Genomic DNA, 27838 nt, shown 5'->3' with positions numbered 1-27838 from the left:
TAATTATAACATTATGATTCCATTAACAGTGGTATAGAAAACTGCCAAGAAATGTTTACCATTTTATCCCCAGTGGACTAAAATGACGCAGTTCACCCTCCACAGTTGAAGTCAAATTTATATTTGAAAATCATCAATGATTCAACCTTAATATTCACTTATAGTCCATGTTCGGAGTTTGCAATCAGGCCTCCATAGTTCTGTTTGGCTGGAAAACAATACAATAATACTGTAGATCTAAATCAAACAGATTGTACTGAATCTGGAAGATAATCTCTCTTCAGTTTGATAATTATTTGCCAAACTGAGCTGCACTGAAGAAAGTTAGGAAAATTATTTATTTTAAGAATCAAATATTAATTTCAAGGAAGAGGCAGGTTGAGAAATATTCTCTCAATCTAACAAAAATACAAATTTTATTTTATTTTTTTATGTTAATGGTCTTTACCTTTTCCATGTTTAAGATGTGATCTGTTATTGTTCCATGACTTTTAAATGTTTCTCCTCTGATTTTGCTGATTTTAATCTAAAGTTTCTCTCATTTATTAAAAAACAGGAGAGAGCTTTACATTTGTTTCAACAAAAACAGGTCAAATAATTTTTTTTTTTGCAAAATGATGAACAATGTCAAGTTTCATCGTTCTATCATTCTATCATTCATCATTCTAAACAGAAACAAAAGTTTGTATAGAAACTTTTGTTTCTAAACAGTTACACTGTTAGAAAAATGAGGCTTTTTCATTTTTATTTGGTTTATTGAAGAACAAAGAATTTATATAACAAAAGAAATAAAAAATATTCAGAAATAAACACTTTATGGATACATTTCTGAGAAACTGGTAGATTATACAGAATATGTTAAGCTGCGCCCTCTGCTGGGCGGAAGATGAAACTTTAAAATCATCACATGTAGGGAAAAAAACAACAAATATTTACAAATGTTAGAAACCACTAAAGATTATGAAGAGCAAACATTATGTAAAACTACATCAAAGCTCATAAATCAGCAATTTATGTAATAAAATAAATTTTCTACAGAAATAAACATTTTACTAATGAAGTTCTGAGAAAGTTTAGCTGGTAGAATATAAAGAATGTTTAACTGCGCCCCCTGCTGGGCAGAAGATGAAACCAAAGTAAAATCTTCACATTTAGCATGAACAGAAATAAAAACAAATGTGAGAAATAATTAAATAATATGAAGAGCTAATCTTATTGTAAAACTACATAAAGCTTAGAAATCATAAAAGCTCATAAGTCAGCAAATAATTAAAAAAAAACAATTTTCTACAAAAATAAACATTTTATTGATAAAGTTCTGAGAAAGTTTAGCTGGTAGAATATACAGAATATGTGTAGCTGCGCCCCCTGCTGGGCAGAAGATGAAACACATAACAGAAATATCTCCAAATATGAGAATCACCTCAAGAACATGAAGAGCTGATAATTTTGTGAAACTACATCAAAGCTCATGAATCATTTTGACGGGTAAAATGGGAAAATGGCATTAAAACAAAACCTTCTCTGAATGTGAATGAAAGGTTTAAAGCTGCAGAGCTTCACTTTCCTCCATTTTCTTCTTGTAGAACATCAGGAATCCAGCTGCTGCTGCTGCAATCACAACACAAACCACCGTCCGCCTGATGAGTTCAGAAACCACCAGATTCTCTGAAACCAAAGAAGTTCAGGAGTTTAGCATAAAGACTTATTTGTAGTTTGGAATATTTGATTTATACCATCTAATGAGCCTTAAATCCTGAATCCTGTTACCTCCAGTCCTCCTCAGATAGAGGTGAGTTATAATCGTCTCCTCGTCATCACTGAGCTCACAGCTGTAAACTCCCTCCTGATCTGAGGTCAGATCCTGTAACGTGAGGCTGCCGGACGCTGAAACGATCCTCACATGTTTCCTCCAGTCCTCTGAGACGCTGTAGATGTTTCTGTCAGTCTTGGTCAGGATGATCTGACGGTGGTTGAACCTCCAGACCAAACTGGAGTTAGAAATGTTTAAGGAAGTGCAGCAGATTGTAACCTCAGCACCTGAGAAATCAAAGGTTATGAGTTCAGAACATTTCAGCAACAAGCAGCTCAAAATGCTGCACATTATAAAAAAAACAGTAACCAGTTATGAAATAGGATCATGTAGATATTAAGTAGAATTGGGCTCAGCTTCAAACTTATTTCCAGACTTTATTGAGACTTTTTGAAGCTTTAATAATATTCAGAAAAACTGTTTGTTTAAACAAAGTCTGTTTCTGATGCCTATCATGGTTTTTCACTACATTTATCAAAGTAAAAGTCAAATTAAATGTAAGAAGAAACAAAAGTACCAAAGATTTTAAATGTCAGAACTTTCTGGACCTGGTTCAGTTAAAGTTGCTCTCCTCTGGTTCCTCCTGGTTCTGATGCTGCAGCTGTAGATCAGATCTGGACCGTCTGGAACCGTCAGAGAGCTGCTGATGTCATAAAGCTTCTCCTCAGTTTGATGGACTGTGGTTCTGTTCTGCAGAGTCGTGTTGGATGGAGGCTCAGTGGACCAGGTGAGTTCAGGCTCAGGGTAGATCCCCTCTGAGCTGCAGGTGATCATGTTTTCATCCTGATGGATTCTGACTGTAGATTCTGGAGCTGCAAACAAAATGAGGAAATGAAGAACTGTTAGAAATATTCTAGAACCACAAAGTAAAAATGCAACTTTTATAATCTTAATTCAATAAAGTGTTTTTGTTTTTTCAAATGAAGGCGTCCTACCTTCTACTATAAGTTCAACAGATTGTCTATACTTGATGCCATTTATCTTCCCAATACACACATATCTTCCTTCGTCATCAATCTTCACTCCTCTCAGCAGCAGATCGCCATTTCCTCTGGAGATCTGATCCTCAAACAGTGATGCTCTGGATCTGAAGCTCTCAGAGTATCTGGAGCCACGATGGTCATATGATACAATCTGAGACTGTGGATTATAATTTTTCCATTCCATGTAGGTAGTCCCGTTCTTGAACCGACATGGTAAAAGGCAGTTTTCATTGAGAACACAGGACATGCTGGTTTCAGACTCTGCAATAAGAAATAAAACCAGGTGAAAGTTCAGTTGAATGGTGTTGAGGAGGAAACCCAGATCCTCCGAAGGATCATAGAAAAACCTGCCTGGAAACAAGTTCTCGGCAAATAGTCTCCATGATCCAGATGATGTTCACTGAACCAAAAGTTCTGGTTCTGATCGTTCTGATGTGGAAGGAGAACCATTTGAAAAAAAAAAAAAAAGGTTTTCTTTTACATTGCTGTTTATAAATAGAATATTAACTCTATAATATTTCCAGTTATTTTAAAAATATTTCTCGACATTCCAGCAATCAAACTCTTATTATGACTGAGCAGCTTTTTCTGTTTGCTCCAGAAACCCAATCATTTGAATTTCTATTATTATTATTATTGTTATAGTCACAGTTCTGGTTACAGACACTCTCACTGAGCTGGTATTTTAATCATTTATCTTGAGCTCCAAACCTTGGAGGCTTGAAGCCTCTTTTCCTATTTTCTGCAAAACTATGAAGAAACAAATTATTTCTTAACTGTTAAAACACTGAACTAAATGTGAATCACGAACTTCAGTTTTATTAAGAATTTAATTAATTCCTAATAGCTACATAAATTATCTTTAATCCAGAATAACTATCATGCTAGAGCTTCATTTGAATCAGTCTGCAGTGTGGCAAGATGGCCTTCCTAAGTTACTTGAATGTTTTACTTCTATATTTTCCATTTTTGATTCATCAACTTTGCTGTGTTACTTTGAAATTATTTGGTTTTGCTGTGTTATTAATTTAACTTAATTTAACTAATTTCAGCACAGCTGGATGTAGCATTTTACAGAAATGTTTTTATTATTTTTATTTTTTAATGCCTGGGTCTTCATAGGGATAAAACTTATTATCTTGCTTTTATGTTTATCTTTTTGATTATTGTTGACAAACTTTTCCACAAAGTCAGATCCTGAACAGATAAGTTTCCAGAATGTAAAAGTGTTTAACTGCAGAATATGTTTCACTTTATACCATCAGTTATAATGTTGGAACAAATACTTTCCATTTACAGGTGGATGTATTTTAATTTAGGCTTCCTCTCATTTTTTCATCTTGATGAGTTAAATGGGATTTAATGGCATTAAAATAAAATCACTGAATGTGAATCAAACATCATGAAACTTCTGGATGTTTCATAACGTTTCATGTAAAAGTCAAATCAAATGTAAGCAAGAAACAAAAATACCAGTTTATTTAATATCAGAACTTTCTGTACATCTGCTGACCTGGATTATTTAGAAGCACTCTCCTCCAGTTCCTCCTGGTTCTGATGCCGCAGGCGTAGAACAGACCTGGATCTTCATCTGGAACCGTCAGAGAGCTGCTGATGTCATAAAGCTTCTCCTCAGTCTGATGGACTGTGGTTCTGTTCTGCAGAGTCGTGTTGGATGAGAGCCAGGGGGGCCACATGAGTTCAGGCTCAGGGTAGATCCCCTCTGAGCTGCAGGTGATCCTGTTTTCATCCTGATGGATTCTGATTGTAGAGACTGGAGCTGCAAACAAAAAAAAAAGAAATAAATTAAAATAAAAAAAAATTTCTCATAAGAAACATCCCACAACAAATAGTATCAGAAGCTCATTTGAATTCAATGTTTTCAAATGAATGTGTCCTACCTTCTACTGTAAGGTCAACAGAGTGTCTATAATAGATGCCAGTTGTAGAAACTTTACACACATATCTTCCCTCATCATCAACCTTCACTCCTCGCAGCAGCAGATCGCCGTTTCCTCTGGAGATCTGATCCTCAAACAGTGATGCTCTGGATCTGAAGCTCTCAGAGTATCTGGAGCCACTCTGGTTATACGTTACAATCTGAGATTTTGGTTTTTCACGTTCCCATGTCATGTTGGTAACCCGGTTCCTGAACCGACATGGTAAAATGCAGTTTTCATTGAGAACACAGGACACGTTGGTACCAGACTCTGCAATAAGAAATAAAAACAGATGAACGTTCAGTTGAATGGTGTTGAGGAAACACCAAATGGACAGGAACGATCCGGTTGGCAGGTTAGCAGAGAAGCTGGACTGGCAGAACGCAAAGCAGGGTGAGCAACGCGCATCTGATCCGAGGGTCGTGGAGCTGACCAGTGGCTCGCACACAGCTGGAGGTCGGGGTTATGAGGATCACCGACTGGGGAGGATCAAACGCTGCTGAGAGGACCGTCCATCCATCCAGCCAACACCTTTGTCCCTTAGTGGGGTCAGGAGGTGCTGGTGCCTCTCCAGCCAACGTTCTGGGTGTGACGGGCACCTGTCACCATTGTGAATGAATCCCTGTTTAATTGCTGTTCTTTTCTTGCAGTTGATTGGCTGGCGAGAGTTTAAAGGGATCAAGCCCCACCCACCAGGGGAGCGAGGAAGTTGGGAAGAGCTCCTGGCTGCTGGGGTGTTTTCCAAGCCTCGCTCACGCTCCTTCAATGTGTTTTTCTGTTTGTTAACTTTCTTTGTGTTGCTGGGTCTGGGGATCGTTGGCCAAGCCGAGGTTTTCCGGTTCTTGGTTGTAGGGCGAATGATCGGGTGAGGCAGGGCGAGGGGAGCGGCCCGAATCCGACAGCCAACTGCTGGCTGGTTCGTGAATGCTCCCACCCTTTTGTTTCTTTGCCACGATTCTCCAGTACCTTTATGTCCAGCCAGAGCTTGAATAAAGCCTTTTGTATTATATGCCTTGGTCTGGACTTCTTTATGTTGTGACCCACAGGCGGGCCGTAACACTGGGCGAGAAGTGGGGTCATCCTACACAGGTCGCCAGTCTGTCGCAGGCCGAGAGGACGGTTCCCCCTTTTTTAGCCAAGACTGTTTTCATCTTTTCCAAAGACTTTTGCTGCTTTTACATTTGCCCACTGCATTTTTACTGCTAGTTTAATTAGTTGGTTGCTGCCGTTTTCAATTTTTGTCTACTTATTAGTACTCAGGTGGCCACAATCGCTCTAATGTAAAAGGAGAGTCATTTGAGAAAAACAAACTAGTTTGTTTACATTTTGCTGAAAAGTAGATTGTAAAAATACTTTATCATCTTCCCAACGATGACGGAAAACTTTTGACATTTCAACAATGACACTGTTATGACTGAGCAGCTTTCTGTTTGCTCCTGCTGGTCTTTTGATTATTTATCTGTAGTGATGAGATCCAAGCCTTGGAGGTTGTCATGGCAACAGCTGGTGACCCGACACACAAACACTTTTTGTGTTAATTTGTATATCACACCCACACCAGCAAATATGTAGGTGTTGTTAATATTTTCATTTAACATTAAGATGCGTTAGTAATTAATTGTAGCGTACAAACTTTTAAGTATGGTGGCATAAAGGTCCATTGCACTAGAGGACGGTGAGCTGAAATGACGATCCATTTCCCACAGATCTTGTTTCCTGCAGTTGCACAACTGAGTAATGGAAGAATTAGCTACAGAAGTAACCAAGTGAAAGGACTTGACTTGGTTTGACTGATCGCCATGTTAAGAGGACAATCTGCGTAAAAATAAAATAAAATAGAAAGGTGTGTTGGGACAAAATGAACAAGGAAGGGAGATCACGCAGACCAATCCACTCACAGGACCATCAGTTCTAGTAAATCTCCTTCCCTACCACACCAGTGACCTGTTTACATTATACAATAAAAGACACAAAGTCATGGAAAATGGGACAATGAAACCCACCACAAAACAAAATTAATCCTTCAAAGTTTACCTCAACAAAAAGATAATCCCGGACAAGCCCCCAATTGTTACGTCCCTAAGGAAGTCTAAGTGTCAGGGTGTAATGGGGGGGGGCAATGTGACAAAAGATCAGGGAATGAAGAGTAAAAACAATGAGGGTGTAGTTAAAGTTTCATTTTAAAATAATCCAAGAAGAATCTTGAGTGTGGAGGGACAAACCTAAAGAATAAAAGAGTAAATACCAAATTATAGGGTTTTTCATAGGAGACAATCCTCCAGCAAACTAACCTCGGAGAAACCATGAACTTCCCATCTTCATTAACCAGGCCCACTCAGCTACAAGCCTGGAACAAAGGAGTAGGCGCCACACACGTCCATCAACCCACCACAGAGCTGCAGCACAGATGCTGCTCAGTTGGCCAAGAGGCCCTGAGATCATCCATCCTCTAACACCCTTGTCCCTTAGTGGGGTCAGAAGGGTTGCTGGTTCCTCTCCAGCTAACGTTCCGGGCAAGAGGCGGGGTACACCCTGAACAGGTCGCCAGTCTGTCGCAGGGCAACACAGAGACACATAGGACAAACAACCATGTGTTACGATGTGATTACAGTACCAGACTCAGAACAGGACCAGTGCTAGGTTCGGCTATATGAGTAGGGAGAAGTGCAAGTGTATCAATGACCACAGACCAGAATATACATTTAAACTGCCGGCTTACTATTTTTGTAGAAAAGAAAAGAAACAACAATTATACAGTTTACATACAATGACACAAATTCAATACAAAATAGTTTCCCTGTTCTTTCCAAATATTTTATATAATCCCTTTTTTGAAATTTAAACCTATCATTAGGTATTGAAGGATACCATTTATTTAAACCTAGGTTATACTTCTATTTAAGTTCAGTTGATACTGTTCATCTATTTAATTTACAGTTTGTTTTTAAATCTATTTTAGTTTAGTGTTCTTTTAAGAAGTTAGTTTTTTAATTTCCTGTTTACCATTTCTTATTTCTATTTTAAACCCAACAATTTCACATTCCACACACTGTAACAACAGACATTGAATGTGGTCCAAAGGAAGAAAAAAAAACAATACAACACAAGACACAGTCCAGCAAAAGACCGAAAAATTTGTGCTTCAAATCGATGCCTTTTCTCTCTGATGATCCTGAAGGGTTAATCCCGTTTCTCGGACTCCACTGCTATTTCAGCAGGAAAACATGGGCAGGTCATACCAGTGAGGATGATTTGCAGTATCCAGCAGAGGGCGCAGCTCCTGCTAGACGGTTACAGGGCTCCTGGGTTACGGCTCGCCATCTTGTTTCTCACTAGCGGAATCCAACTCAGCAATCGACTTGAAATTTTCCGGTCCAATTTCCAGCAGAACCTTAAAAAGGCCTGGTTTAATAACCAACAAAGCATAACAAAAGTTTATTTAACTCCGCTTGGTACTGAATAAAGTAATATACTCGCCGATTTGGCGGTTGAACATCGTGTGTGCGTTGGGGAAACATGCTTCACCCACCTCAGCTCATCCGTTACTTCCAGTTTTTTAACATAAAACATAAATGTGCTACTTTAGCTTTCCGTTTCAACGAAATAAAAATACTTTACAAATACGTTCTTCTCAGAAAATAAAATACACTTTTTAACTCACCAAGTCCAGTTCTGTAACATATAACACAATCCCGAACGCAGTCAGGTTGAAAAATGCAGAACGTTCCTTCTCCAAAAAATGGAAAAAATGTTTTAAATCGTCGATTTCTCTTATCTTTTTCTCGTTCACAGCACAACTCTCTTAGCTTCTTTGTTCTTTGCTTCTTCGCTATCTCTGCTTCTTCTTCTGGCGCCAGAGAACGTAACAACCCGGTTTGCTGGAGTTAGTCACATGGGCTAAACATCAACGTGACCCTTCAGAATAAGAGATTTATCTCACACTTGACCGTTTTAGCTGCTGACAAAATAAAGCTGCAGATTTTTAACCAAATAAAATATAATATGAAATACAACACTTATTATGTCTGTAATTATTACTTTTTATATTTTTAACTGTTTTAAGATCTATTTATCCTCTATTTATCAATTTTATAGCTATTTTTATGCAAATTTAGTGAATACTGTGTTAACCTGGGTTACACATGCACACACACTCACACCTAGGAAGAATTGAGAGAAACCAGTTAACTTAACAGTTATGTTTTTGGTCTGTGGGAGGAAACTGGAGTACCACAGGGAGAACATGCAAACTCCATGCAGAAAGATTGGGGCTGGGAATTGAACCCAGGATCTTCTTGCTGCAAGGCAACAGCTCTACCAACTGCGCCACTGTGCAGCCCCTCTTTGGTTTCAATGTAGAGTATTTATTTATGTTGTGTAATAACTGTAAAAAAATAAAGGTAACTCAGGTAATCTCCTGAGTGGCCAATCTGTATTAAACACCTCAACGTTATTGGCACTCAGGCGGAGATTGTTTTTACCAATCATATGGTCAATTAGGACGAAGAACACTGTGGAAAAAAAAACTGCACAAAAAAATCTGCGAAGCAGCGATACCGTGAAAAGTGAGCCGCGTTACAGCAAGGATTTACTGTATATTAAATAATTTATAAAAAGCAACTGAGTAATTTGTAGAATGGCTGCATATCTGAGTTTATCTAGGTGTATCTGAGACTTCATTCTCATGCCTGGCCTCATAATGCCTCAGCATTGTGTCATGAAATCTGGTATAAGCATGTGAGATCTGTCCAGGTACCCGCAGAAAACGGAATAAAGGCCTGGGAAATAACAGTAAACCTTGTATAATGATTTAATGATGATTATGGTTCGTAACAGGTTTAAAATAATAATACACATGCCAATGAAGAAATGTCTGTAACGTATGATCAAAAATATATGTCCTGTACTTTTAATCAGTTGAATGTTATAATAATATATGTTCTGTACTCTTAATCAGTTGAATGTTATAATACATTATGGAAATTGAGGTTTGAACAACTTGATTGTTGTATAATAATCATTGATTATTAAAGATTAAAGATAATGAGTGAGGAAGGAACATACTGAAGTAATAGGTCGACAAAGTAACACATTAATAATGTTTTGTAAGAAAAGAAAGGCTTAGAAGGAGAAAACTGGGTGAAATGAGTCATCGCTGAGCGGGAGCGAGGGCGCGGCAGAATCAGAAACAGATGGTCAACGGAAAACAAGGAAAGTACCGAAAATGTGGTAATGAGGTACAAATGAGTCATAAGGGCGTTGGGGAAGGTTGGGACTTTCCACAGACAGTAAGACGCAGTGGGAAGGTTCTAAAATAACGCAGCCCTGCCCCGTAGACCGCCCTGGGTTGAGAGGGCTTAAAAACTGGAGCACGGGGGAGAAAAGGCGTTCTTCGTCCGCAGCGCAGAAGAGGAGCCAACAAGAGGAAGCAGGCTAAAGACCAGCAGAGGACTACACCCCGGGACCAAGGGAAGCTCAAGACTTCACGCCGCCAAGAAGGGACGATCTCCACCAGCCACCGACCCTGGTTCCAGATCCGACCAACTCCTCTGCCTCTACCCAACGCTCTCAACTCTGTCGCAGCCGACTTGGAAAAGAGACGGAGGTCATTTAAAGACAAAGATTCTGCACGTTAGGAGGACAACCTACGGTTTTGCTCCGCTTCTCTTCAGAAAGAGGACTTTGCTCCGGCTGGACAAAGACTCTGACCAAGGACATCTAAAGATTACAGCTGCCGAGACCAAGAACCATCGGGTATGAGTTGACCTGCCTCCCCCAAAGCCTCGCTCAGTGAACTTAGTGACACAGGTTAGGGATAGGAATGAAGATAGGATGTGATTGATTTTAATTTGATTTTATTATATTTTTACCTACTTAATAACCTTTGGGAAATTAACCTGCTTGTCATATTGCCCTGCTAAAGCTTGTTTAATAAACGTATACTCTAAAATTACAATAAGAAGCGTGAGAAATGAGTTTAATTGTGCCAGTCTTAATTATTGTTGGTTCTCCTAAATATGTTAAAGTTAACATACATGATTCTAGAGATAGGGTGGCTTTGTGTTTTCCTCTGGTGAGTGTTAAAATAATGACCCTGGGACTTAAATCTAAGTCACTGAACTTAATCTAGCCGTTAACAAGTGCCGTTATATTAGGAGAGGAGCTACCGTTAACAGGAGTGGTTGTAGGGGTTATGCAGCTGTGAGGGCTACTCAGCTGATTGATCCTCAACTGTAAAGGGTCGTAACTTCTGGATCGAAGGTAGTCAGGGCTAGACGAGTCCTTTCCGACCCCAGTTTAAACAGATAATTCTCCACAAACTATCTCTAGGGTAAGACCCAGGTTTTGGGGATTTTCCGGACCTGTTAGACAGAGAACTGGGCAGTAGTGAGTCCGAAGAGTTGTGAGGCGTAGGCGGGACTTACTATTGGGTAGTAACAAACAATTGAAAAGGTGGATTTATTTAAATAAGACAGTTTAGTTAAACATATGCGACACTTAACCTGCAGAACATAATATGAAAGTAAGCTAAAAGTCAGTTTCAGCTGAATTTGGGTTCAGATAGATTAAGTAGAAACTAACAAGAACCGGATGAAACGACAAAAATGAAAACAAATTTATTTTCCAATAGATCAAAATATTCCCACACTACTGCGGAAACATTTCCTTTGAAGCTGCTCCATAGATGACAATGTAAAAGATCAAGAATTTGTTTGGCAAATGCTTTTGACAGATTCGCTTCCTTATAAACACAGTTTGGCATCCAGTGTCATTTTGAAACAGTTCCTGTATCGGTCACGTGACTTGCTGAAACCAATACGCGCACAGACACGGGTGTTGGTCTATGGCAGTGGTCCCCAAACTTTTTCCTGTGAGGGCCACATAACGTTTTCCTTCTCTGGTCGGGGGCCGGAGTCAGTTTGCAACAGAAAAGGTGAGACGTATTGTATTGTAATTTATTGTTTTCCAGAAAGCACAATCAAATAACCGTCTCTGGGTTCTTCGCAGAACAAAAATCAGGAAATAAATAACACTATTAATGAAATAAATAATAACCAAATAACCCTCTCTGGGTTCTTCACAGAATAAATCCAGGAAGGATTATAATCCGTATTTTCCTAACTATGAGCCGCACCGGACTATAAACCACAACCCCAAAGTTTTTTTTTTAACCAGTAAACATACACATCTAAGCCGCAGATATCTCTGCCGCTCCAGGTTTTCCACAGCGATGCAGCAGCAGGCGGGAGGGGGGGGGGGCGGACACGCAACATTTTGGTCATAACAGGTCAATTGAATATCACATTTATTACGTTGAAAAAGAAAAAGTTGCCAAGTTTAGATTTAACTGAACTGATTACAGTCGTTTCCGAACAGTAACTGTAACAGTAAAAGTGCTGAGACTTCGTGTTGCTACTAGCTAAATGTGCTAAAAGAAAATGGGCCCCTTCTTCGTTAGATTTCAACAGCAGCTTGCATCCATTATTGTTGCACTACTCCCAATATCTATACCTCAAATTCTCATAATGATCCCAGTATTATTTAAAGAACTGTTAAATAGCATTTCCCCTCAATGCTATTTAACTGATCAACATTCTCAAATTTCAATTCCCTATTAAAACCTAATTCCGTTTTAATGGGCGCTTTCTTCTTTTATTTCCAATTTTGATTTCCAATGATTCACTTTGTAATGGTCTCGCTATGGTGTCTTGTACCAAAACTAACCATCAGCCAAACTCCTTTCACACGAGTCGGGATTACTTAGTTCTTCCTTTATTTCCATGTTGAATGGAGTGAAACTGTCAAAACACAAACAACTCAGGATGAGCTCAGAGCAGCTTACAGATTAAGTGTTTTACATTCAGTTACATACATTAGAAGTACAACTGATATAACAGCTACATCAGAATGCTATGAGCTGCAATGCTACATAACGACCTAAGAAATCTTAGCAGCCTGCTAGCAATGACGTAGCACATAATCAAATCGCCCGCAGGTATTTCCAAAACTAATTCAATAAACAAGTTACTTATTTTATCATATGTTAACATAAAGGCTCGTTTTGAAGTATAAGCTGCTACTTACAGGCATTGCTTCGAAGAACTCGACCGGAATGCAGCGTTCATAACAGACACGTGTTCATCTGCTCTACCGCTACCAACCGTACTGATTACATAACATAAAAGTCCAGCAGTTCCCTAAAAGTCCAACAGATGGCAGCAATGCGTCATGCAAAACAAAACACCCTCAGTTTACAGGACACACGTCCTTCTAAAGAGCCCCCTGGTGGTTGAAGAAAAATCTACATATAAACCGGAAAATACAATATATGAAAAAAAAATCTGAATGCTCTCTGGTATTGTTCAGGGGGCCGGACCAAATATGGAGGCGGGCCGGATCCGGCCCGCGGGCCGTGGTTTGGGGACCACTGGTCTATGGGCTTGATGCATGCGCCGGCGCGTCGGTGTTGCTGGACCCATCACTAACTCTCTCAATTTGATCAAATATCAAGAAACCTCTGCATGTTTAATTTTTGTAATGTTTATGGTTTACAGTAATACTTAATGTAATGTAAGCATTACGTTAAATGCTTGCAGGACATTAATGTAAACATTTAATGTAATACAATGCTTACATTAAAGACAAATTAAAAGAAAGCTAGAAACAGAAATATCAGTTAATTAAATGAAATCAGAACTTTCTGTACATCTGCTGACCTGCTCTAGTTGAAGTTGCTCTCCACCAGTTCATCCTGGTTCTGATGCTGCAGCTGTAGATCAGATCTGGACCGTCTGGAACCGTCAGAGAGCTGCTGATGTCATAAAGCTTCTCCTCAGTCTGATGGACTGTGGTTCTGTTCTGCAGAGTCGTGTTGGATGGAGGCTCAGTGGACCAGGTGAGTTCAGGCTCAGGGTAGATCCCCTCTGAGCTGCAGGTGATCCCGTTTCCATCCTGATAAATTCTGACTGTAGAGACAGGAGCTGCAAACAAAATGAGGAAATGAAGAACTGTTAGAAATATTCTAGAACCACAAAGTAAAAACTCTCTAAATGTGATTTCAATAAAATGTTTTCAAATGAAAGTGTCCTACCTTCTACTGTAAGGTCAACGGAATGAAAATACTTCGAGCCTTTTATCGATGAAGAGCACCGATATGTTCCCTCATCATCAACCTTCACTCCTCTCAGCAGCAGATCGCCGTTTCCTCTGGAGATCTGATCCTCAAACAGTGATGCTCTGGATCTGAAGCTCTCAGAGTATCTGGAGCCACGATGGTCATATGATACAATCACAACTGATGTTTTATGTAGTTTCCATTCAATGTTGGTCATCCTGTCCTTGAACCGACATGGTAAAAGGCAGTTTTCATTGAGAACACAGGACATGCTGGTTTCAGACTCTGCAATAAGAAATAAAAACAGGTGAAAGTTCAGTTGAATGGTGTTGAGGAGGAAACCCAGATCCTCTGAAGGATCTTAGAAAAACCTGCCTGGAAACAAGTTCTCAGCAAATAGTCTCCATGATCCAGATGATGTTCACTGAACCAAAAGTTCTGGTTCTGATAGGAAAACAGGAAGGAATCGCTCTGATGTGGAAGGAGAATTATTAAACAGAATCTAGTTTATTTATGTTTCTTCTCAAAAGTAGAATGTAAAAATACCACCCGGCATTTATAATGATTAATGAAAACATAATTCTTGACATTCCACAGTAAAATTCTTATTATGACTGATCAGCTTCCTGTTTGCTCCTGATGGTATTTTGATTATTTTTCTGAAATCCAAACCTTGGAGACTCTTTGCCATCACCCTAATCTTTACCACCTTCAAGTCTGGACTATTGCTGCTCTGCTTTAAAATATAAATATTACTGTGAGATGGAAAAAAACTTGTTTGTATGAATAAAATATTTTTGGATTATCTGTAAAAGCACCAAATAAAAAAAGTCACATTTCTTGAAGATGGCAAATAAAAAATATATATTAAAATAATGTTTTTACCAACATAGATGTGTTTTAGTTTTCTAAATCTTCTCACAAACAAAATCTGAATTTTATGATTATTAGTGAGACATTTTGGTGAGTAAATTATCACAAAAATATGAGACCAGAGATCACAGGGTTATTATTATACAGTCATGGCCAAAAGTTTTGAGAATGACACAAATATTATATTTTCACATGATCTGCTGCCCTCTGGTTTTCATGTGTGTATGTCAGATGTTTTCATCACATACAGAAATACAATTGCAATCATATTATGAGTAACAAAAGTTTTTATTGACAGAATGAGTTAATGCAGCAAGTCAATATTTGCAGTGTTGACCCCTCTTCTTCAGGATGTCTGCAATTCTCCCTGGCATGCTCTCAATCAACTTCTGGACCAAATCCTGACTAATAGCAGTCCATTCTTGCACAATCAATGCTTGCATTTTGTCAGAATTCCTAGGTTTTTGTTTGTCCCCCCGTCTCTTGATGATTGACCACAAGTTTTCAATGGGATTAAGATCTGGGGAGTTTCCAGGCCATGGACCCAAAATCTCTATGTTTTGTTCCCTGAGCCAGTTGGTTATCACCTTTGCTTTATGGCAAGGTGCTCCATCATGCTGGAAAAGGCATTGTTCATCACCAAACTGCTGTTGGACGGTTGGGAGAAGTTGCTCTGGAGGACATTCTGGTACCATTCTTTATTCATGGCTGTGTTTTTAGGCCAGACTGTGAGAGAGCCGACTCCCTTGGCTGAGAAGCAACCCCACACATGAATGGTTTCAGGAGGCTTTACAGTTGGCATGAGACAAGACCGGTGGTAGCGCTCACCTCGTCTTCTCCCAACAAGCTGTTTTCCAGATGTCCCAAACAATCGGAAAGGGGATTCATCAGAGAAAATGACTTTACCCCAGTCCTCAGCTGTCCACTCCCTGTACCTTTTGCAGAATATCAGTCTGTCCCTGATGTTTTTCCTGGAGAGAAGTGGCTTCTTTGCTGCCCTCCTTGAGACCAGGCCTTGCTCCAAGAGTCTCCGCCTCACAGTGCGTGCAGATGCACTCACACCTGCCTGCTGCCATTCCTGAGCAAGCTCTGCACTGCTGGTAGCCCTTTTCCCGCAGTTGAAACACTTTTAAGAGACGGTCCTGGCGCTTGCTGGTCTTTCTTGCGAGCCCTGGAGCCTTTTTGGCAACAATGGAACCTTGAAGTTCTTGATGCTGCGATAGATTGTTGACTGAGGTGCAATCTTTCTAGCTTCCCTGTTAGGCCATTTTTGTGCAGTGCAATGATGACTGCACGCGTTTCTTTAGAGATAACCATGGTTCACAGAAGAGAAACAATGATGCCAAGCACCAGCCTCTTTTTAGAGTGTCCAGTGTTTTCATTCTTACTTAATCATGACAGATTGATCTCCAGCCCTGTTCTCATCAACACCCACACCTGTGTTAATGGAGCAATCACTGAAACGATGTTAGCTGGTCCTTTTAAGGCTGCAATAAAGTTGAAATGTGTTTTGGGGGATAAAGTTCATTTTCTAGGCAAATATTGACTTTGCAATTAATTGCTGTTAAGCTGATCACTCTTTATAACATTCTGGAGTTTATGCAAATTGCCATTATAAAAACTGAAGCAGTAGACTTTGTAAAAAATTAACATTTGAATCATTCTCAAAACTTTTGGCCATGACTGTAACTTTTAATCATGTTTCAAAATCTTATTAATATTTTCACTTAATTTCCTGTTTCATCCTCACTTTGAAAGCAGTAATCTACTGTTGACATCTGAATAATAAAATAAAAGCAGCAATAAATGTTTTCACTCACCTTCAGCATCAACCCACACAAAAGGTAAAAGTACAAAAAACAAGAAGCTTATGGTTCTGATCATTTTACTCCTAATTATCACCTATTTACTGCAAAACTCTGAAGAAGCAAATTATTAGCTGTTAAAACGCTGAACTACAAATAGATCCTGCTCCTCAGTTTTATTAGGAATTTAAATTATTCCTAGAAAATGTTGTTAATCCAGAATAACTCTGATGACATGTAGCTTCATTTATCTAAGAGTTTCTTCTGGTTGTAAGGAGGAAGTTTGTTCTGCTAAATGTTCTGATCAGCTTTCATGATAAAACCGCCAGAGGAGGAAGAAATAGTTTTAGATCAGTTAGAGATGATGAGTTTACAGATGTCAGATTATTTCAGTAAATATTCATCAGTGTTACGACCCGGCTCAGCCAGGGGAAAGGGAAGTAACATTAAAGAAACCTAGATGGTAAGGTTTAACAATTTAGAGGTTTATTGTTCTGTTTTTACAAAAATAAAAAGGTAAAAATGAACAATAATCAAAATGTAGGGACTTACAACAAAAATGTACTAAATAAAACAAAATCCACAAAATAGAGTTGTAAACCAAAGATCTTAACCAAACAAAAATGGACTTCAAGTCCAGGATAAACAAAAACAAACTACAAATCTCTAGCCGAGATACAAAGATCCTCCACATCAGGGGTCCCCAAACTTCTTCCTGTGAGGGCCACATAACTTTTCCCTTCTCTGGTGGGGGGCCGGAGTCAGTTTGTAACAGAAAAAGTGTTACACGTTTATCACCTGCCTGCCGGAAATTGTTGGGGGTGGGGGGTTGTGCGTTACTCGATTCACTTTTACCCAGAAAGCACATGGGCAAAAACCGTTAGTGAAACGGTCACTAGGACTGACTAGTATATATTTCATTGAGGGAAAGTAACTTTAACATATGAATATGTTATATGTAATATAATATATGTATAATATGTCATATGTTAACATAAAGGCTCGTTTTGAAGTACTTACAGCGATCGCTTCTGCTCTACCGCTAGCAAACAACCATACTGATTAAATAAATAACATAAAAGTTAAGCAGTTAAGTCCAACAAAAATGCACCTGAATGCTCTCTGGTATTGTTCAGGGGGCTGGGCTGGATCTGGCCCGCGGGCCGTAGCTTGAGGACCACTGCTCCACAGGGACAAAGTGAGGTACACAAGCTATCAAAAGCTGTCAGAGCAAACAAAGCAAGTTTACAGCTGTCAAAAACAAACACCCAACAAAGTGGCAAGCTGTCTGAACAAAGAATCAGCCACACCTTCTCCCAGGAAGTCCTTGGTTTTTAAAAGGGAGGCCTCAACAATGATTGGTGGAGCCGGCAATTGATGACCCAATCACGGTAGGCCTCAGGGTGTGGCACAGGACAACAGGCCAGCAACCACTTCCAGGTGAAGTCAGTCTGATTAGCCACTGCAAAAAAATCAAATAAACACAGAAAAGGCCGCTGGCCATAACAATCAGTAATCTGCATTATTTGTCCTTCTGCATTGGCTGAATCCACAGTTATAGATTATCATTCTCGGTTCATCTCCAAGTTAATAGTTAATACTTTTCCAACATTTTCTTTTCTCTATCACTTTTGAAAATAAAACCTCATGAACATCAATCTGCTCATTTTTTTCCATCAAATTTAAAATATATTTGAAAACCAGATTAAAATGTTTATGTTTACTGAAGGGTCTGTTACTAGTTTATCATAACGCTGACATTAGAATTAGATATTTTAGGCTTGAATATCAGATGCTGCTGCATCAGATTTAGGAGCGTACCAGAAACACAACACAAAGTTTCTGAAGAAACAAAATGCAGCACATAGTTCTTCATAGTAACTGGCTTACGGAGTTCCAAAAGATCAAAAGTCAAACATGCAGTTCTTTGTTGCTTTATTCACAGTTACAGGTAAAACATGGTGCAAACACCATGTGACGGCCCACGTACATAAAGAACTCCATAATGTCGACGCATTTATACGTGAAACACCCATGTTCCAAACTGACATTAATTAACCCCTTCAGTGAATTACTAGCCAAAAACTATATTTTAAATAACTAAAATTAAACAAAAGTTCTAGTTACACATCAACCAGAAAATAAGCAAATAAAAATAAACTAATCTAAATTCTAAGATTTAACTGAAAATAGAGAAACAGCTCCTACAATATGAAATGTCCAGTCGCATGTTGTGTTTTAAGCCGCTTTTTAGTCAGTTTTTAATATTGCTCTGATTTTCTGAACAAAAGAAAATTTTATTTATTTTACAATAACTGCAATTTTATTCGTTTATGTAATTTAAAAACCGGTGTGTAATTTATAACCTGCACTTTGAAACAAGCTGAATGTGAGACTCAGAGAGTTTGGCATTTCCTGAACATGTTAGAAAAACATCTGTAGATGTAATAAATGAGCACCGCCTGAGCCTGATCCTCACACAATGACACTTTCACAGACAAACTGCTAAAAGTTAGCAAGTCAGAAAAATATCACATCACAGCCACTTTTCCCCTCAGTCACGTTGCCATCCATTCATAAACATGGACGCTGTTTGTTCTCCATCTTCACGCTTCAGATTCTTCTTCTCTGGTGTTTATTGGCAGCTGGCAAACTAATTGGAGCGTTAAAGATTATTCAGATGTTTCTGAATACGTGGTGGATAAATATTTATTAGAGCAATCTACACCTTTCTATAGTTGCTGCACATATCTCTGCATGTTTTCTCTTGTTTTAGAATAAATTGTAACAAATTGCAGCTGCAGCTCTGACTTCCTCCTGAAACCTCAAAGTTTTACAGATTCAGATCAGAGGAGTTTGGACCGTCTCTAAGCACGCTGGTTCTACTGATAATGCCCATTTGAAAAAAAAGTATACTTTAGTTTACTCCAAACATACTTACATTTGTGAAAGTATACTAAATATTAAGTGTACTACCTTTAAATATATCTGAAGTATACTAAAAGTATACTTGTACCAATTTCAAAATTAGAACTTTAAACACACTTAAACATAATTGTACCAAAATACACTTTTAATAAATTTTTTTTAAAAATTTACTTTAAGTGAACTAAATATATATTTGCCCAAGTGTAAATATATATTTGCTCAAGTATATTTAAAATATATTTTGTGTATATTTTTAAAATATATGCTCAAAATATAATTTTTTAAAATTCACTTAACACTACTTTAAATTATTAATTTTTGTATGTTTTAAATTACATCTCAGTGTAAATTTTAGGCTAATAGAGTATGCCTTTTGTTACTTCTTTATTTAACCAGGTGAACCCAGTTGAGATCCAAATTTCATTTTCAAGAGGGACCTTGGCAGAAGTCTGCAACACGCAGCAACCTGATTACAAAATAAAACTAATTAATACATATGCAGAAGTATGTCTTTTAGGCATCTTTAAAGAACTTTTCATGTAATTTTAGGCATACTTTTTAAGCATCTAAAAAGTATGTTTTTTTTAGGTGCCTTAATAATCTTTTACTATTTTTGTTAAAATTGCAAAGAATAAAAAAATTATTATCATGATGTAATTTTTAAGAAAGTACCCAATCCATTTTCAGACGTGTGATGTAAAACCTATAAGTCACCGGCATTAGCTCCAGTTCACACTCCAGACAAGATGGTGGCGGTATTTCACACTTTCTATTTATTTATTTTTTAAAATCCCATAAAGAGAAGAAAAAACTTGGACGCAGGGAACATACGCTGTTCAAATTCGCCATTTTTACTCGCATAATGCCTTAAAAGTAGAGAGGACCTTGACAATAGTTACTAATTTTGGTAAATTCAAGCTGGTGACGTCCTAATCCGAGTTAGACAACAACACAACGGGACAACAACCGATGGAAATGAAATGTGTGTCACAAAAGGAGCCCGGGGGGATGAAGGCTGCTAAGTGTTGCTAACTGGTGGTAAGTTTGCTTATTAATTATCTTCATTTAATTATAAACAGTGCAGTAAAGATTTACATTTTAGACTTACGTTGGTTTCTTAAATAATTATTTTATCAATTTTATTGTGATGGTATGATTATTACTATAGGAATCATTCAGCTTCATGTTATAACTGCATGGAGGCTGTTTGTTGCGACTTATACTTTAATTCATAAACTAACCTGGTTTTAATTAAGCTCCATAAGACAGAGAGACTTTGATATTGTGAGGTTGTTCATCAATTATTTTATCTTCAACATATGTTTGCAGTCTAACTAAGCAAATGAAGATGAAAGAGGAAGCCAGAGAAATCAGGTGTTAGAAAACCTAAAGACTTTCTGTCTCAGAAGAAGCTCTGACTCCACCAGATCAACAAAGTGAAGCTCTGAGGATGAACCTTCACATCGTCTTCATGATGTAAGTTTGTTTTTTCAATGAGGAGCTAGCTACATTTTCAACAACAAAAACTGGTGTGTTACCAACACTAAGTGCTTAATAAACATGATTTGATTTAAAGGTAGCTGGACAGAATTTGTCCCCTTGTTAATCTAACATTTCTCCTTCATTAATTTTATTTGTTGTTGGCTTTCAGGGCCCTGTGATGGACTGGTGACCTGTCCAGGGTGAACCCTGCCTCTCATGTGATGGCTGCTGGAGATGGGCACCACCAGCCCCCTCACCACCCTGCAAGGATCAGTGTGTTCAGATCATGGATGGAAAGATCTTAAGGTAGTTTGCCTCCTTAAGTCCACACTTAAAACAGCTTCATAGTTAATGCCAACATCAACTGATTCTATGACATTGCTGACTATTTTTTTCTACGTCTAACATGCAATGCAGATAGAATCTGACATGAAGTTCTGCGTGTTTCTGACCGATCTGTGGGATCCGTCTGATGGAGATGATAAAAACTTTTACTGTATTATCTGTCAGATTGTATCTGCTGCTGAAAGCAGGAATCAACAAAATGTCAGGAAACACAGAAACTTTATTTCTTCTTCTACCCAGAATGTTTTATGTTGATATGTTGATATGTTGATATGTTGTTCATATCAACCAAATTCCCATGAAGCTAAAAGTTCATTTTAATCCGTTCAATTTGTGGGTTCGGACAGCGATCCATTATCAGTAGAACCAGCGTGCTTAGAGACGGTCCAAACTCCTCTGATCTGAATCTGTAAAACTTTGAGGTTTCAGGAGGAAGTCAGAGCTGCAGCTGCAATTTGTTACAATTTATTCTAAAACAAGAGAAAACATGCAGAGATATGTGCAGCAACTATAGAAAGGTGTAGATTGCTCTAATAAAGATTTATCCACCACGTATTCAGAAACATCTGAATAATCGTTAACACTCCAATTTGTTTGCCAGCTGCCAATAAACACCAGAGAAGAAGAATCTGAAATTACAGTTATGCTAAAATAACTAAAATACTCTTTTGTTCAGAAAATCAGAGAAATATTAAAAACCGACTAAAAAGCGTCTTAAACACAACATGCGACTGGACATTTCATATTGTAGGAGCTGTTTCTCTATTTTCAGTTAAATCTTAGAATTTAGATTAGTTTATTTTTATTTGCTTATTTTCTGGTTGATGTGTAACTAGAACTTTTGTTTAATTTTAGTTATTTAGAATATAGTTTTTGGCTAGTAATTCACTGAAGGGGTTAATTAATGTCAGTTTGGAACATGGGTGTTTCACGTATAAATGCGTCGACATTATGGAGTTCTTTATGCACGTGGGCCGTCACATGGTGTTTTACCTGTAACTGTGAATAAAGCAACAAAGAACTGCATGTTTGACTTTTGATCTGTTGGAACTCCGTAAGCCAGAAACCACAGAGCATCAAGAGACTGTTTGAATTGAATTCACTTTTACTTTGATCACCTTTAAGTCTTAAGTTTTTGAGTTTTTTTGGACAAATAGTATAATTACATATGGTTACTATGAAGAACTGTGTGATGAAAATTGGTCATTGTTGTATAAGGATTTCCACCAAGCTAAATTAAAAATGTCAAAAATATTTATATCCATTGCAATTACTAGAATATTTGAAATGTTGTGCATACAGAAATCATATTTTCACATTCAAATTAGACCTTTTCAAGGGTTTTTTATCAATATGATTTGGCTGTGGTCCTAAAAAATGTCATTTGATGCGACCGTGATTTATCTAAAAATATGGTATTTTTCATGATGTATTAAACATTTGTTTTATAAGTTTCCATTCATTTAAGGTGTTTAGAAACATATTTTTAAAATTTATTTTTATATTTCTGGCAATTATGACAGTTTTCCCCTCAAAAAACCTGTGAAATTCCATTTATAATTGATTTGACCGCTATTTTTCTTCACCATTTTATCAAAATGTGTTAAAATAATAAATAAATACCAGTCACTTAAGGACACTGTATTAATGGTTAATATTTATGCTCCAGATACTAGATATTCTATTTTGAATTCAATAAATGTACATTTTTAATCGGTCGCACCAAATGATTTATGGTCGCACCAAATGATTTATTAAATAAATGTAGGCCAGGAAACAGGTTAAAATCCTTTTAATACATGAAAATAGAATTGCATTTAGTTACAGTACATTACAAAAATAACAACACAAATAGAACACACCAATTTAATTTGCCTAAAAATTAATGCAGTAATCAACTTTGTAGTAAACATTTCAAACATATCCCTCATAAAATCAGAATGTACGGGAGATTGCTTTAATTTCATAATTTTATTTAAAAAACTGGAAAGACAATTTTCAATGTCCCAAATGTAAGTGCATTAATGAAAATATAATAATTCAGTTTAACTATTTTAAACAGAACCATATAATAAGTAATGGTTTCAAAATGGAAAAATGTAATTAACTTAAAAACCATCATGCTACTCCTGGGTAGAGACGCTCCGATTAAGTTTTTTCCTTCTGATTCTGATCAGTGAGGGCCGATCACTGCCAATCGCCAAAACTGATCTCGTGGATTGACTGTTAATTTTTCGCTTTAGGTATAAATGACACCATGTGATCTGGCAAAATGGAACCATTTTGCCAGATCAATCTGACCGGTGGGACCATCGGTGGCCGATTGATCAGCACACCTCTACTCCTGGGTACTTAAATGCCCAAGTGAACAAAGGAAAATGCTTATTTTCAAGCAATTTTTAGAACCAGGCATTTGTGAACTTTGCCCAGTCTTGGCTGTTCAATTTGGAACTCTATGAGGTTTTGCTGGTTCAGGTTCTGGTGACCATGTGACCAACTTCTTGTCATCAGACTGTCGCATGGTGCTGACTTGGACTTCTTCTCTCACATCTTGAAGTACCTGGGTCACATATGGTACTTCATCATAGCTCAGTTTGATGACAGTGGGATCTAGTAAAATAGATAAAAACAATAAATGACAAAATATATGCTATAATTATTTCCGTAATGTTAAATGTTCCATTATATTTTTATCATACAATACAATGCAAAACAATAATAAAACTGTACAAAAACATATTCTGGAAATAATAATACAAAGTATTGCTTTTGCATTTGAGTCTTGAAATCAAAAATAAAAGCACAGAAACTCCTTTTCAAACACATAAATGTATCATTACAACGGTCGCACCAAATGATATTTGGTCGCACCAAATTATATTTTCTTGTTCGGTCATTATCAAAATGCAAATAATTTGCTTCCTTAAAAAAACAACCTAGCTTCAAACACAAGGCAAATATAATATTTATAATCAAAACAGTAAATAGTAGGTATATTTAAATATTAATAGTTTTTTGGTGGTTGCACCAAATGACACCCAAATATGGCAACTACATACCTACTGCTAAAAGTGACACCTTTTCTGAAATTTAAGAAAAATAAACAAACCTGTTTGCTGTATCCAGTGATTCTTGTCAGACTGTTGGATGATTCAACCTCCTGTTTTTTACTGGATTTCAAAATTTAAGTCCAAAAATCTGAATTTTTTGTTGGTCGCACCACATGACATTTTGTAAAATGACATTTTCGGACAAAGTTTGTTTAAATGTTATAATGGAATTATAACTAAAAATGCTTTGAAAATTTGTACAGGATGAAGAAAAGACTTTGAAATTCATGCCAAACAGGAAATAAAATGTATTTGAACAAATTTAATGTAATTTTAAAGACATTTTTGCAACAGTAATTGAGTTTGGACAGTCGCACTGCATGACATTTTGACTCTTCAAAGACCCCAAAAATGGCCAAAAAAGAACAGCTTTTGAAAGGTTAAAGAAAGTGTTAATGGGGGAGATATATTACATATTCATGATTTCTTTTTATGAGTTTAAACCTCTTTTTAACTAAAAAGTAGAGCCGGACAAAAAAAAATGGGCGTCTTTGAGCCAAATAGCATCTTGATGCTAAAACTGTAGCAGCTAATGCTAATGTCAGCGTTCACAGTCCACATGCAGTTCCTGAAACTCTGGATGGATAGAATAAAACTTTGCTTCAATCTGATGGTTGAAAAACATAAATAACAGATTAAAAGTTATAAATATTTTTATATTTGAGTACATTAAATGATTTAGCAGCAAGAATGGAAAATGTAGCTTATTTTGTCAATATATGGTTTTCAATTTAAAGATGATAAACTAATAACAGACCCTTCAGTAAACATAAACATTTTAATCTGGCTTTCAAATATATTTTAAATTTGGTGGGAAAAATTGAGCAGATTGATGTTCCTGAGGTTTTATTTTCAAAAGCGATAGAGAAAAGAAAATGTTGGAAAAGTATTAACTATTAACTTGGAGATGAACCGAGAATGATAATCTATAACTGTGGATTCAGCCAATGCAGAAGGACAAATAATGCAGATTACTGATGAATATTTACTGAAATAATCTGATATCTGAAAACATCTTTAACTAATATAAAACTTTTCCCACCAAATTTACCATTAAATATATTTGAAAACTAGATAAAAAAGTTTATGTTTACTGAAGGGTCTGTCATTAGTTTATCATATTTTAAATGAAAACCATATATTGACAAATTAAGCAACATTTTCCATTCAAAAAACTTTTTCCTGCTAAATTATGAATAAACATTAGAACTCAAAAATAAAAATATTTGTAGTTTTTAATGTGTTATAAAGTTAATAAAGTTTTATTCCAGAGTTTCAGGAACCTTTTTGGAAATGTGGACCTTGGACGCTGACATTAGCATTAGCTGCTACAGTTTTAGCATTGAGATGCTACTTTAGTTTTGAACAGCTTTGCTGATAGGCTAACTCGTTTCAGCACAACTTGAACACAATGATAGTTTTTTTCCAACGACCAATCAGATCATTTTTAGGAGCAGAAATTAACCCCAGTGTACCGAGAGAAGAGCCTTTGTCCTCCATCGCTGTTTGCAGAGGTAGCTTGTGCGTCCGATTTATTGAGTGAATTTAAGACATGCAGCGTCAGTTTTTAATTTTTAAAACCTACAAGAATTACAGTAAATAACTTAGTTAATAACATGTACGGGATGTTGGATAGCAAGACCTCTTATTAATTCCTTAAACAAAGTCAGCAACTGGAGCAGAAATCTAGCATGGAGGAATTTGACTTTTTTTTGCCAGTGGATAAATAAACATGCCAAATGAATTATTTCTTTGAGAAATTCCTTTGTGCCAATTAAAAAAATAAAGTATAAAAAAAGGAAAGAAAGGAAAAGGCAATAAAATATACCAAAATTTAATAAGCGATTTCAATTAATTTAAGAACTTTAATGAAAAAAATTGAAGCATTTAAAACTTTTAAAGATTTTAGGAATTACTGACTAACAATGTAATGAGGATTTTCCAATTTTGCTGCAAAAAATATTCTTTAAAAACAATTTATAATTCAAAGTGAAAACTGCTAAATGTTACACGTCTCAGATAGTGGACAATTGTAACAAATATTGTTTTTTTTCTTCTTCTGATGTGTCTCTGCTTCCCCTTTGATCTTGGTGGAGAAACTGCAACGATGAACATCGTCAGTGAAAGAAAAAAGGACGATCTGTCCGCCGTCTTCTTCCCCAAACTCTATTACAAATTCTTGAAATTATGAAATCATAAAAATTTCTTAGTTCAATAATATTCTTCTGTCCTTCTGTTATCAAACAACCACATAGTTGTTTGACACTTCGGTAAATAGTATCAACTCCCACCAACTGTGACAGTATCAAATAGCCAAATTAAACCAAATTAAACCTAAATTAATTGGCTTAACCAAATTAAGCCAATTAATTTAGAGCTCACAGATGTACATAAAAAAAAACATTTCTCAAATGTAGCTAAATTTCAAGGGCACCAATTTCTTTGAGTTGTAATAATTATGAGAGGATTAATTATGTTAAATAATTTAACATGGACACGTTATAATGAACAAATATAATTTAAGCTCTAATGGGTATTGAATAACTATATAACTGTCCGTAAAGTTCAATTGATTTCACAGTAGGGGAGAAATAGTGACGTCTATAATAGTAATAATAATTCCGTTTGAACAGATAATGCAACACAACGCATGTTAGGGTATCAATGTTTGATACCCTACAAACACAACGGCCGTTTTGACATAACGGTCAAAACGGCCGTTATGTGACCGTTGTAGCCAAAATGTAGCTAACTGCGATCCTAACGAATCACTTTTTATTTTTGAATGTTTAAGCACCTCTATGTATGAAATTATGAAATCAGATCCAAATTAACTTGTTATTCCACATTTTTAGAGGGGGGACAGCCCTCACCAGCTTCACATCACTAACCTGTAGCGATGAACAGCGTCAGTGAAAGGAAAAAAAAAGGACGACCGCCATCTTCCTCCCCTAACTGTCTGAAGAGCAAGGAGCGGGGCTCCTCACTTCCGGTTTCCTGGTGAGACGTCACCCGAACCTTGGTTACTTTTTTTTAAATTCAAGTTTAAATTATTAAAGTCATATACAAGTCATATATATAAAATATAAAATTTTAATATTTGTTTTATTTTGGTCAATTTAAGTGTTAAAAAAACCCTACATATATAATAAATTGCAATACTATTCATTTACGGGTGGCTTATATTCATTTTCTGGACTAACAAGTGATGATTAAATTCTCCCACTTTATGGTGTATCACATAAACATCTAATTAACCCGTCAGAGCTGGTTTTGACTTGTTCTTACTTTTTTTACTGTGATTCTATATCCTGCAAAGACTAAGCACTCGTCCTCAATAATGTAAATATAACCTGTATGTTTGAACCGAGGCTCAATGCTCTGCAAACATGTTAGGTTTCTGATCACAAATAATTAATTATCTGACAACTTGAAATAACTGAA

General features: G+C 36.9%; 1 protein-coding gene across 1 annotated transcript; it reads right to left on the bottom strand.

Annotated features, from left to right (window-relative positions):
• Positions 1–737: 737 nt before the first annotated feature.
• On the bottom strand, positions 738–27366 carry LOC103470978 (butyrophilin-like protein 2). Its single transcript, XM_081610793.1, has 9 exons — positions 27286–27366; positions 13828–14136; positions 13454–13717; positions 4698–5006; positions 4310–4576; positions 2749–3057; positions 2362–2625; positions 1771–2040; positions 738–1668 (listed from the first exon to the last, which is right to left on the bottom strand). The coding sequence occupies exons 2-9, from the start codon at positions 14120–14122 to the stop codon at positions 1544–1546; spliced, it is 2103 nt and encodes a 700-aa protein (XP_081466919.1). The 5' UTR covers positions 14123–14136; positions 27286–27366; the 3' UTR covers positions 738–1543.
• Between the last annotated feature and the right edge of the window lie 472 nt (positions 27367–27838).

Source organism: Poecilia reticulata, chromosome 1, assembly GCF_904066995.2.
Source record: "Poecilia reticulata chromosome 1, P_reticulata-male-v2, whole genome shotgun sequence".
Taxonomy (NCBI): domain Eukaryota; kingdom Metazoa; phylum Chordata; class Actinopteri; order Cyprinodontiformes; family Poeciliidae; genus Poecilia; species Poecilia reticulata.
The sequence above is the reverse complement of the archived record's forward strand: the minus strand, read 5'-3'. Positions and strand labels throughout refer to the sequence as shown.